Source organism: Panthera uncia, chromosome D4 (genome assembly GCF_023721935.1).
Source record: "Panthera uncia isolate 11264 chromosome D4, Puncia_PCG_1.0, whole genome shotgun sequence".
Taxonomy (NCBI): Eukaryota; Metazoa; Chordata; class Mammalia; order Carnivora; family Felidae; genus Panthera; species Panthera uncia.
In genome coordinates this window covers 79,780,336-79,791,826 of record NC_064807.1, presented here as the reverse complement: position 1 = coordinate 79,791,826, position 11,491 = coordinate 79,780,336, and the positions used below count along the sequence as shown (strand labels likewise).

The following is an 11,491-nucleotide window of genomic DNA, read 5'->3' as shown; positions in this document are numbered from 1 at the left end:
TATATAATTATATATATAATAACTATATATATTATATATATAATATACTATATATATTATATATATGAACACCTTTGCAGTCTTTCTGGAGATGGGGGAAGGATTTATCTTCCTGTCTCCAGGTCAGTGTCAGCTGCTAGGTCTACCTGAAGTAAAACACGAGGCCGTATCTAGGTGGGGGTGGGCTGAGAATGGGGCCCACGGACCCAAATGCCTGGTGACTGAAGCTATTTGCATGACCACTATTTCCGTCTCTTGCCTGTCTTACTGGGGGTCTGGAAGTAGAACACTCTTCCAGGGTGCAGCCAGCTCTTTGGAATGACATCTGAGCAGGATGACAAGGGCACCGCTGGTGGCCCAGAAGAGGGAAGGACTGGCAGTCTCCCAACCCCCACTGCGTCCCCTTATGCAGAAACATCACCTGGGAGAGGACCAGGAGACACACAAAGCAGCAGCATATCACACGCATAGTCTCTGTGCCAGGTTCTAGAGACACAGAGAGAACTCAGGCAGGGTCCCTCCTGGTCAGCTCATAGAATGTGTCCAAGTCCCTCATGACACCTAGCCAGGTCCCTAAGGTAGGACTGATGGTGCCCGTGTGGAATGGTTGATGAGCATCGTGACCAGTATGTTTGTGAAGCTTTAGACAAGGCACAGGGAGGAAGTGGGTTGTGAAACAAGGGACAGTCTATCTGTAGAGTAGCCAGGATCTGGCCTCACAGCAGGAGCAGGCAGCCTGGGGACTGGGCGGGATAGGAAAGAATGGCTTCAGTATCATTGCAGGTTTTGGTGGGCTGAACAAGGAAGCCTGCAGGTTGCCACTGAGTGTGTGTGGACTTGGGCAGGTCCCTTAACCACTCTGGACCTCATGTCCAAACGAAGGGGTTTGGACCTCATGCCCATCAAACGAAGGGGTTGATTAGATCAGCGTCCCCTCAGGGAGGTGGAGGAGGGGCATCAAGGAGGCTAAGAAGGTGCCTTTGACTCTCACCTCACTTATACCCTGTGGCTCCACCCCCCTTGTTTGTTTTTTTTAAATGCTTATTTATTTTTGAGAGAGACAGAGAGAGTGCAAACAGGGAAGGGGCAGAGAGGAGGACAGAGGATCTGAAGTGGCTCTGTGCTGATAGCAGGGAGTCTGATGTGGGGCTCGAACTCACAAACCACAAAATTACGACCTGAGTGAAATTCGCACACTTAACCAACCCACTGAGCCAGCCAGGCATCCCTTCCTTCTGTTTTCTATATGATGTTTCTGTGTAAGGTTTTATTAGAAAAAAAGAGGGTTGTTTTTGGTTTTTTTTGGTTTTCATTTTGTTTTGTTTTGTTTTGCTTAAACTGATGATCTAAAGATCGTTGAATTCCCATTTAGATCTAAACAGCAGAGCATAGGAGTTCTAGGACTGGGTGGTGGCAGGTTTGTTAGTGGGAGCTGGAAAGGGCCTGGAAAGGCCAGGACTGCTATAGCCCTCCACCTCCCTGGAAGGGCAGGGGCCGGAAGGAAGGGAGTGGGGGAATGGGTGTGGACTTCTTGGAGAGACATAGGCATAAAAGAGAGACCTATTTGGTAAAAGACTGGACGTACCAGGAAGCCTTTCTGACCCCAGATGTGTCCTCACCTGAGCCAGTGTGCCTGCCCTGGTCTGGGGTTTCTTCTTGTAAGTTCTTCCAAATCTGGGGTCTGGATTCTATGGGGCCCAGTGAAAATACACCTGAGCGACTCATAGCAAAAGGACTTGTTCTGATTCTGCTACCGACTAGCCCACCATCTTTGAGCCTCAATTTCATAAAGTGGCAATTAGAATACCCATGCTTTGTGTGGGTGAAAATAAGTCAAGGGCTAGCACCTGATAAAAACTACCTCTTCCATCTGCTCCTGATGCCTGTGTCCCATCCTTTCTTTCCTGCTTTGCTTCATTTAATTAATTTATAGTGCATGCCCACTGCATGCTCCTTCTACAGGATTCCAGATGTAGCCCAACAGGTGGCATCATAGTAAACAAGTATGAGAACAAAGAATTTAAAGTACAGACAGCTTCTAAATGCTTATTAGCATAAACGTACAAACATTTATTCATGTCAGGTGTGCACAGTGCCTCCTATGTGCCAGACTGTGTTCACTGGGAGAGGTCAACCCTTGACACATGGCCTGTGAACTTCTATCCATGTCCCAGGCAGTTGAGAAGTCATTTATTTGAGAATACCTGGTGATGGGATGGAAAAATAAAGTGCCAATCCCCCAGAGCAAGACCTGGGGGTATGCACCTTCCCGTATAGCTTTAGGTCCTCAGAAAATGATAGCGGACTCCCTAAGTGCCTGGGAGTGAATGTTGGAAGAGGGAATGATGTGGCAGAGAGGGTCCAAGCTCTGCCACCTAAAAATTATGTAAGCTTGGGAAAGTCAGCTCTTCTCTTTGAATCCAGTTTCCTCCTCTATGAAACGGGATCATAACAACCGCTTCCCTGGTTTTTGTGGGAATCACGTAAGATCAGGCAGAGCTCTGCCTCACGGTGTGGGTGCCTGGAAAGTGATAGCTGTTATTGTCATTTTGGAAAAAAGCATAGAACAGATGATCACATTCATGAGTTGTCACCGTGGGTGACGTAGCCTGTGCTCGGTGAGGTCCAGGCCTTAGGAGTCGCCAGCTGAGATCTTCCGCCCAGTGAAGAGGGCTCAGAGTGCCCCCTGCACGTCACGGTTCCGGAGGCTATAGATCACAGGGTTTAGTATGGGGGTGACTACGGTGTACATGACGGTGGCCACACGGCCCCGCTCTGCCTCATACCGAGATGTGGGCTGGAAGTACACTGCAATGACTGTCCCATAGAAGAGGCTCACCACTGCCAGGTGGGAGCCACAGGTGGACACAGCCCGGAGCCTCCCAGAGGCTGACGGCAGCCGGAGCACCGCAGCTGCGATGGCCCCGTAGGAGGCAAGGATGAGCAGGAAGGGAGTGACCACCACCGCGGCACCCTCAGTGAAGATGAGCAGCTGGATGTGGCGGGTGTCAGAGCACGAGAGCCTTAAGAGAGGCTGGTGGTCACAGAAGAAGTGGGGCACATGGTGGGAGGCACAGAAGGACAGGTGGGCCATAAGCAGGATATGCAGGAGGGAGTGGACGTGGGACACCAGCCATGCGGTCCCCACCAGGGCTTTGCACACGGCCCGGGACATCCTTGTGGCATAGTGGAGGGGGTGGCGGATGGCCACATAGCGGTCATAGGCCATGGCGGCCAGGAGACAGCTATCGGTTACACCCAGGGCAAAGAAGAAGTACATCTGGGTCAGACAGCCAGCCACGGAGATGGAGAGGTCGTGGGCCAACAAGTTGGTCAACATCTTGGGTACAGTGACGGAGGTAAAGCAGAGGTCAGCAAAGGACAGATGGGCCAGCAGGAAGTACATGGGTGCACGAAGGGCTGGACTGGCCCGTATGGCGGCCACGATGAGTCCATTACCCAGGATGCCTGCTACGTACAGGACCAAGAATAACCCAAAGAGAGGCCGCCGCTGTTCAGGACTTGTTGTCAGTCCCAGCAGGATGAATGGGGCTCCCTCTGAAGACTCATTGGTAGCATCCATGGCCAGGCTGGTTCTTCACCTAAGACCCCAGGGGTTCCTTTTTACTGACGGGTCATCTCCCCAGCTTCAAAGGAAAAGGGTGAAGGGTGGCTAAATTGCTCAAGGCTTCCTGTCAACGGGGAAAATTGTGGGTATGGAGTCAGGCAGCCCTGGTGTTACACACAAGTGTGACAGTGGGCAAGTCGTGTTACCGCCCCGAACCTTCTTCCTTTCTGGCCCTAGGTTTCCCATCTGTAAAATAAGGGAGCTGAACCAGGTGATCTTCCAGGCTGCTTCCAACTTTGATGCTTTGTGATTGTAAGCAAAACACAGAACAAAAGATATTGCCCAGGATGGAGCCTGGAGAAGGAAGAAAATAAGGAAGAAAAGATAAAAAGGGGATCAATACAGCAGATAAGAGATCTGACCCCCAGGCACTTATTTCAGGAAAGTAGGAATGGGGGGAAATAGAACAAAACAAGATGGAAGGGAGGAACACATGAAAGAAATAAAAATCCCAAATCTGAAGGGCACATGTTTTATATGGAAACATAACTCCAAATACCTAAACACAAGTTGTGACATTTTAGGACCCTGAGGATAAAGAGCAGAGCCCAATACCTCCGAGCGCGTGGAGCCCAAGGGTCTAATGATATTCAGATAACAGTCTGCCGTCAAGTGTTTCATCGACAGGAGATGGTAGAACACAGTTGAGCAATATCTTCAGATTCTGAAGGGAAAAAAAATATTTTGAACCTAGAATTCCATACTTAACCGAAATAATAATCAAGCGTGAGAGAAGAATAAAGATATTTTCAGACTTAGCGAAAAAAAAAAAAAAAAAAAAAAAAAAAAAAGAACCAAAGAATCTGGATGACTCCCCAGATACCTAGCGAACTATCCCCATGAAATCAAACATTTTTTGGGAAGCAAGCAAATGCACAACTCTCTGTGAGAAACTTGTACAGACAGATAAATGCACCTGCCAGATGCAGGGACTTGACTCCTAAAGACACTGGCCACTTGTTTTAACGTCTTCCATTCTTTCCCGCCTGTCTGATTCTCACAGCAGAAATCTTGGACAGTTCTCCAAGAGGGGGTCTTAAAAGGAGAGGGGTTTTAGGACACTGGTTTGCTGGAGGCTTTGCAGAGGCCAACCCTGCAGGGGAATGATCTCTTAATTTTTTCCTGTGTCCTTCTCTATCACAAATAAATAAAAAATTACACCAAGGCCCTCCCTACCCCAGTGTCTTCCTTCTCTTCCTCCTTTGGGTAAGAAGAATCCTCTGACCTTGGCTCCCTGTTGAGCGTGTTTTCAAACTCCCAATCACGTCCCACCTTCCAGGAGAGTGAGAGGATCAGGGTGGATGGAGAGTCGGATTGGCGGTGGGAGGTGGGGGCGGGGGAGGGGACAGTTCTTTGTAAAATGACTTCTAAAAACTGGACCTGTTCTGGCCCCCGTCTTCATGGGTCCCAGTGAACATGAAAATGCACTGAGCTGTTTGCAGGAATATTCATATACAATCACAGACACACCTGCACAGGCTTGCAGATGTGTGCAGCCTCAAGCTGGTCTCTGCATATACACAAGCACAATCAATCGCACGCAGAAATGTGGACCCAGCACGCACATCACACGTAAGTAAGCAGACAAATAAAACCACATGACCCATGGACTCAAATCATCATACACATAAACGGATTGTCAAATGCAGTCACAAAATGGCACTGGGGCTAAGAGAGTGATGATCATTCACATACTCCTGCTCATGGAAGCTTACAGCAGCAACACACGGCTGCTGGGACCCTCCACACGTTTGTGCTTTCACTGACCACTTACCTGTGTAAGCACTCTACCAGAGCGTGTTTGTGCACGTGCTATCGCTCCTGATCCCCTCATCCAGCACATTCTCATGCACAGCCTCAGGGGCCCGCAGCCTCCCGCTTTCACGCACATGGCCACACTCACCTAAGCTCATGATGGGCCACGGCAGAGATGCACCACCCTGGAGGGGCACATCCACGTACACGCTGCCCCATCCCCCCAATGATACAGTGAACGGTGACGGTACTGCACAATCATAGCCTCACACAAACAGCACACATGTGTCTCGTGCACATTTTCCAGTCTGGCCTTTTGCCCCAAGTGTACCCTCTGGCCTCTTGGCATCGCAGGAGGGAACAGCAGTGGGGGCCAGGTGTAGTCTGTCCCAGAGTGTTGGAGGAGGGAGTTATTAGCCACAACTTATGGGGTTGGGGGCCTCGGGAACACCTTAGCCCCAGAGGCAACCCCGCCCCTTCGCTTGCCCCTCATCCCTGGGGCAGGAGGCAGCTCAGCTCTGGGATTCCTTATTCTTCCTCTCCAGGGTCCAATTTGATGGGAGAAAGGGTGCTTGGTGTCGCCTCGCCCTCAAGGGACATTCAGAAGCTCATGTGTGGTGAGGTTGCTGGCCCTCAGCCCCTGTCTTGTGAAGGCCAGAAGCAAGGGTCAGGCTGATTCCTGAACCCCAAGCAGAGTGAATGGGGGCAGGGGCAGGGGAGCCCAGGGTTTACCGCATTAGCTTCTGGGGCCAACCCGCCTGTCCTCTCAGCTGTGGCTTCTTGCAGGAAGTGTAGGAGTACGGGAGGGTTGTGCCTCTGGTGACTGGCAGTATGTGTGGCTGTGTGTGTGTGTGTGTGTGTGTGTGTAGGATTGTATGCCGGGGTGTGGAGACAGACTGTGTCTCTATGCAGCCAAATACGTCACGGGCTTGAGTGCGTGTCTGAGTGTGGCAGCTACATCTGTGTCCGTGTGGGTGGCCATACCTATGAAAGTGTTTCTTTGTGCATGGCTGTTTCCCATCGGGGATTGGGTCTGTGTTGGGGAGGGGTTGCTGGGTGTGTATTGTGACATAAGGGAATGATGTTGTGTGCAGCATTCCAGGTGGGAATGGCTTGGCATGGCTGGGTGTCAGAACAACCATAAAGGGTGGTTTGGAACATAAGAACACTCCATGGTTCCCTATTGCCTATTAAATAAAGTCCATGTTCCCTATGTGATATCTCACCCATGGATATCATTCCCAGACCCTCAATCTTCATACTCCCCTCTGCTTCTTTTCTAATACGTTCCTCTCAAGCCAGTTACATTGGTATCCCTAAAGTCTCCTGCACACGCTGGGCTTATTTCGTTTGCCATGTCTTTGTGTCCGTTTGTCCTTCCCCCGTGGAACGCTCCTTTCCCAATTTCCACCCATGCTTCAGGGCCCACCTCACTTTGTGCAGTAAGTGCCCTAAATCAGACCCCCAGTTTTCCCCACCTCAAGCCTGCTCTTGTCCTGACTGCTTATCTTGGTAAATGGCATTGAAGGAGGTTTAAAGGGGAATGCTTTATCAGCGACTGGGGAGCTTTACTGGACATTTCACTCTGGGATTGAGGATCTGTGTCTCTTCCCTTACCCTCCAGAGTGGGCTCTGTTACTGCCTTCCACTCTTTTCCCTTCTCTCTCGTTTGTTTTCTTATCTATCAAATAGGCCCAGCATAGTAGCCTGCAACTTCATGGTAATGTGTAGGATTTATGTAATTATTGCATTTGGTTGTTCCACTGCTGCGAAACATGGACATCCTGTGGGGCCACGGCAGTGGAAGGGGCCAGATGCTTCTGGAAACTTCCCTGATCGTGGTGGCGGCTGTATGTGTCACGAGAGCCCAAGAACCTGCAAAAGGAAGAAAAGACCACTGAGGAGGTCTTTTAAGTATAGACATTATTGAACTGGGGACAAAATTCACATTCTTGGAGGCTGCCAACTTTTCTGATAATGCCTCCAACCATTGTCATGGCACGTGAGTTGTTACAGTGAGGTAACAACTGTTAGAATAGGAGGTGGGATAGGAGGTAAGAGCTAGGGAAGGATCGTAAAAGCTCGTGATGGAAGAAGCGGTTTTAATTTACGTGAACCTTTGTCACAAGGTGCTGATTTGGGATATTGTACCCTCCGCGCTCAAGATGCTGGCTCATCAGGAAATAAGGTGACCAACCACTCTGGTTTTCCCAGCATTGGGGCAGGTGCTCAAAGAACTTGGTGTTTTAAAACCAGGACAGCTCTGGGCAAACCAGGACGAGTTGATGATCCTGTCAGGAAACCTATAAAATTCTGTAAGATATGAGGAGACAGTTTTGTGCATATCCCTCTGTCTATCAGACTGGGACCCCCCCCCCCCCCACCAAGAAGACCACAGTTACCGAGAGAGAGGGTACCCTGGTCCTGATATCAAGGAGTACCACATTCCCAACGAGCCGGGCTGAAACTTCTGTCTTCTTGCAATCTTGGTGCCTGGTGGCTGATTTCTCCTTGAAGGGAAGTTGGTGTGGTGAGGTTGGCCCCCGGCTGGGGCTCAAGGAAGAGAATCGGTGGGGAGCCTATTAGAGTTTGAGCCCCATACTTCAACACTCCTGGCCTCATCTCAGCTAAATCAGGGGAAATGGAGGAGAGATCAGGTGGAGATGACATTGGCTCTGGCCATGCTTCACCTCTCCTCAGCTCCTGCCCTAACTCTTGGGGTCCCCTCCTGTCCTGTTTCTCTGCATTCAGGGACTTCCCAGGGAGAACGCAGTGCCTTGGGCCTTGCCCATATGTACCTGAGTCATGTATGAGTCATGAGTCATGAGTTAGGGAGACAAAATCTGTCAAAACCGTGAACTCTGGGTGAAAGAAAATCCCAAGAGCATTGGGTCAGAAGGTTCTAGAGTGACTCCAGGCTGAGAGCATTGTTGTTACCCAGGAGGGTCATGGCATTCCCTCTCCTACCCCTGATTCTGCTTTTGGATGTTGTAAGCCAAACATAAAGCAGTCTACCGTACTGGACCACATGCTAATCAGAGTAGGCTCATAACCCTGAATGAAATTTAAGCACACCAATAACCATCTTGTACCTACCTCTAAGCTTTAGAAAACATGAATCATTATCTATAACCCTAAATAAATCTTGAATTAAGACACAAGACATGTCAATTTGATAAAATACTCTTCTCATGTCTAACTCTCCTTTAGTTCTGAGCCTAGATTAACTGCAATAATAACTTTAGACCGTGACTTAAATTTATCACAAATCTTATTTGCATATCAACTTATCTAACAGATCTTTTGATATAGACTACACTCTAACCCAAATGTAATCTAGCAATAAAAATGAAACCTGAAGTCCAATATTAGTCTTGTACTCCAAAACTAACTCTCAACCATTTTCTCTCTCTCTCTCTCTCTCTCTCTCTCTTTTTTTTAAAGTAGGCTTGATGCCCAGTGTGGAGCCCAATGCAGGGCTTGAACTCATAACCCTGAGATCAGGACCTGAGCTGAGATCAAGAGTCAGACGTTCAACTGACTGAGCCACCCAGGTGCCCCAATCCTTAACAATTTTTAATAAGAGCTCAAGTTTATTCAAACTCTGACTCCTAAATTTATGCCAAACCTACTACTAATGAAAATCAACCCAAATCCTATAATGTATGTAACTTTAATTCAATCCTAGATTTCTCTGATTGCTTTTAAATTCCAAACCTACCCCTGGGTCTATCCTTACCCTAATCAAAGTCTTAGACATAATCAGAACCCTAATCCTAACTCTATTCTAACCACACCGGTAATTCTGACTCTTTCCTAACTTCATCATATGCCTGAACTAAAGTAACTTCAATCCTACCTGTGTCACAAATCTGATTAGAAGCCAGATTCTAACCTAACTGTTGGGATTTTGGGAATGAGCTTGTGTTTGTTCCTGTGCTGTTCAGCCACTTCCCTGAGAGTTGGAATACAGAGGCCAGTAGGGAGGGGGTATTTATCTCACCAGATTCAGTACCATACTTTGGCATGAGCATCTGAAGATGCTCTCTTGGGGTCAAAGAGGCCAACAGCAGACTCACTGCTCATGAAGAATATTAAAAGGGCAAGAATCTAGGAACACTTGGAGGCAACACAGTTTTTACCTGGTGTGTCTGGGAATCAGCCTTCTAGAAGTGCAAGTGGCAAATGCATCCAATAAGTTCACCTGGTAATCTCTAGGGACTCAAGTTGTGAACACTGAGGAACCTAAGAGAGCTCAACAGCCACATGAACCTGATCTTGTTAATGTTACTCTAGAATCTGATCTAGTTCTAGATTAACCCCCTAGGGAGATTCTCGCCTCCTGGCTGTAAAGCTTCCTTTTCTCCCCCTTTCCAGTCCCTTAAACAATGACAAGAGACACCCAAGCCACAAGTTCATCTATCTTTGCCCAGAGTGGCAGGGGCCAGACACTGTCCTCTTATCTTGTCATAGTCCCAACCAAGCTCCTCAGACTTCTCATTCGTGCTCCGGACCTGGACGGCGGAATCGGCTCCAGGTTCTTCTGACTGCCTCCTTGACCTCCTTGTTGCGGAGGCTGTAGATGAGAGGGTTGAGAGCTGGGATGACAAGAGTGTAGAACACAGATGCCATCTTGTCAGTGTCCAGGGCATAGCTGGAGCTGGGACGCAGGTACATGAAAGTGAGTGTCCCATACAGCATGGTTACAGCCGTGAGGTGGGAGCCACAGGTAGAGGCTGCTCGCCGACGGCCCTCAGCCGAGGGCATGCGAATCACAGCCCCGGCAATGAAACCATATGACACGACAATAACCAACACCGTGGCTGTCTGGATGAAGCCACAGATGGCAAAGAGGAGGAGCTCATTGAGACTGGTGTCATTGCAGGAGATGGCCAGCAGTGGAGGGATATCACAGAAGAAGCTGTTGACCTCCCGGGAGCGGCAGAAATTCAGGCGGAAGGTGAAGGTCGTGTGGACAATGGCACTCACTGCCCCGCCCAGGCCTGATGCTCCCAGCAAGGCCAGGCATACATGCTGCGACATGGCTGTTGTGTAGAGAAGAGGGTTTCCGATGGCCACATAGCGGTCATAGGCCATCGCTGCCAACAGGCAACACTCGGCATCAGCCAGCCCTGCGAACACAAACATCTGGAGGGCACAGGCCGTGTAAGGGATGGTGGCGTGGGGCAGCAGTAAGTCCACCAGCATCTTGGGGGCGATGGCTGAGGAATAGCAGGTGTCCAGCAGGGAGAGGTTGGCCAGGAAGAAGTACATAGGTGTGTGGAGCCGGGCATCCACTTGGATTAGCAGCACCATGCCCACGTTTCCCAGCAGGCTCACCAGGTAGACTGGTAGGAAAATCAGGAAGAGGGTCACACGTAGGTCCCAGCGATCCGTGATGCCCAGGAGGATGAATTCAGCAGGGGCCCATGTGAAGTTCTCTGCAGTCATCCTGCTGGACAGAGACTAAGGAGAGGCAAAGCGAGAGGGATGTAAGAGAAAGGTTATGCCCACCATGGAGGAGAAAGCACCAGGAGTCAGGCAGACTTGGGCTTCAGTCCTACCTGTGTCATAAAATTGCTATGTGTCCTTGGACAAGCCATATAACCTCTCCAAACTTTCGTTTTTAACTCTGAGGAGTCACTACAACTTAACTTTCATGAGGGCAGAAGTCTTGTTTGTCTTATTCAATTTTGTATTCACAGTACTGAGAACATTGCCTGGCACATAGTAGGTGCTGAACAAATATTTGTTGAATGAACAAATGATGAGTGGGGTGATAGTGTCTGGCCAAGGATGGAAAATTCCATGACTCAATATGCATTCTGCTCTCCAGTTTCCCAAGGAGGAAAAGAGACAATTAAATGAGCAGAGTCTCCTGACCCAAAGGGCAACAAGCTATGGGTCTTGAGGTTCTGGAAGGACATCTTTCCATTGGAGTGGGACCTGGGTGGGGAGAGCACAGTAGTGGTCTGGTATCTTGGGGAGACAGCAAGGAGTGGAAAGAACAGAAGATTTGAATGTATTCCAGGGCCAGGCTGTTCACCTCTCTGAGCCTCAATTTTCTCATCTGTGTAATGAGAAAAAAATGGTGCAAGAATTAAATGA

At 49.1% G+C, this 11,491-nt stretch overlaps 2 protein-coding genes across 2 annotated transcripts; both read right to left on the bottom strand.

Annotated features, from left to right (window-relative positions):
- Positions 1-2,019: 2,019 nt before the first annotated feature.
- On the bottom strand, positions 2,020-4,027 carry LOC125915856 (olfactory receptor 1K1). The gene has a single exon (XM_049622274.1). It carries the CDS (start codon positions 3,581-3,583, stop codon positions 2,675-2,677), a length of 909 nt encoding a protein of 302 aa, XP_049478231.1. The 5' UTR covers positions 3,584-4,027; the 3' UTR covers positions 2,020-2,674.
- Positions 4,028-9,880: 5,853 nt separating this feature from the next.
- LOC125922841 (olfactory receptor 5C1) lies at positions 9,881-11,179 on the bottom strand. The gene has a single exon (XM_049630715.1). It carries the CDS (start codon positions 10,832-10,834, stop codon positions 9,881-9,883), a length of 954 nt encoding a protein of 317 aa, XP_049486672.1. The 5' UTR covers positions 10,835-11,179.
- Positions 11,180-11,491: the final 312 nt, after the last annotated feature.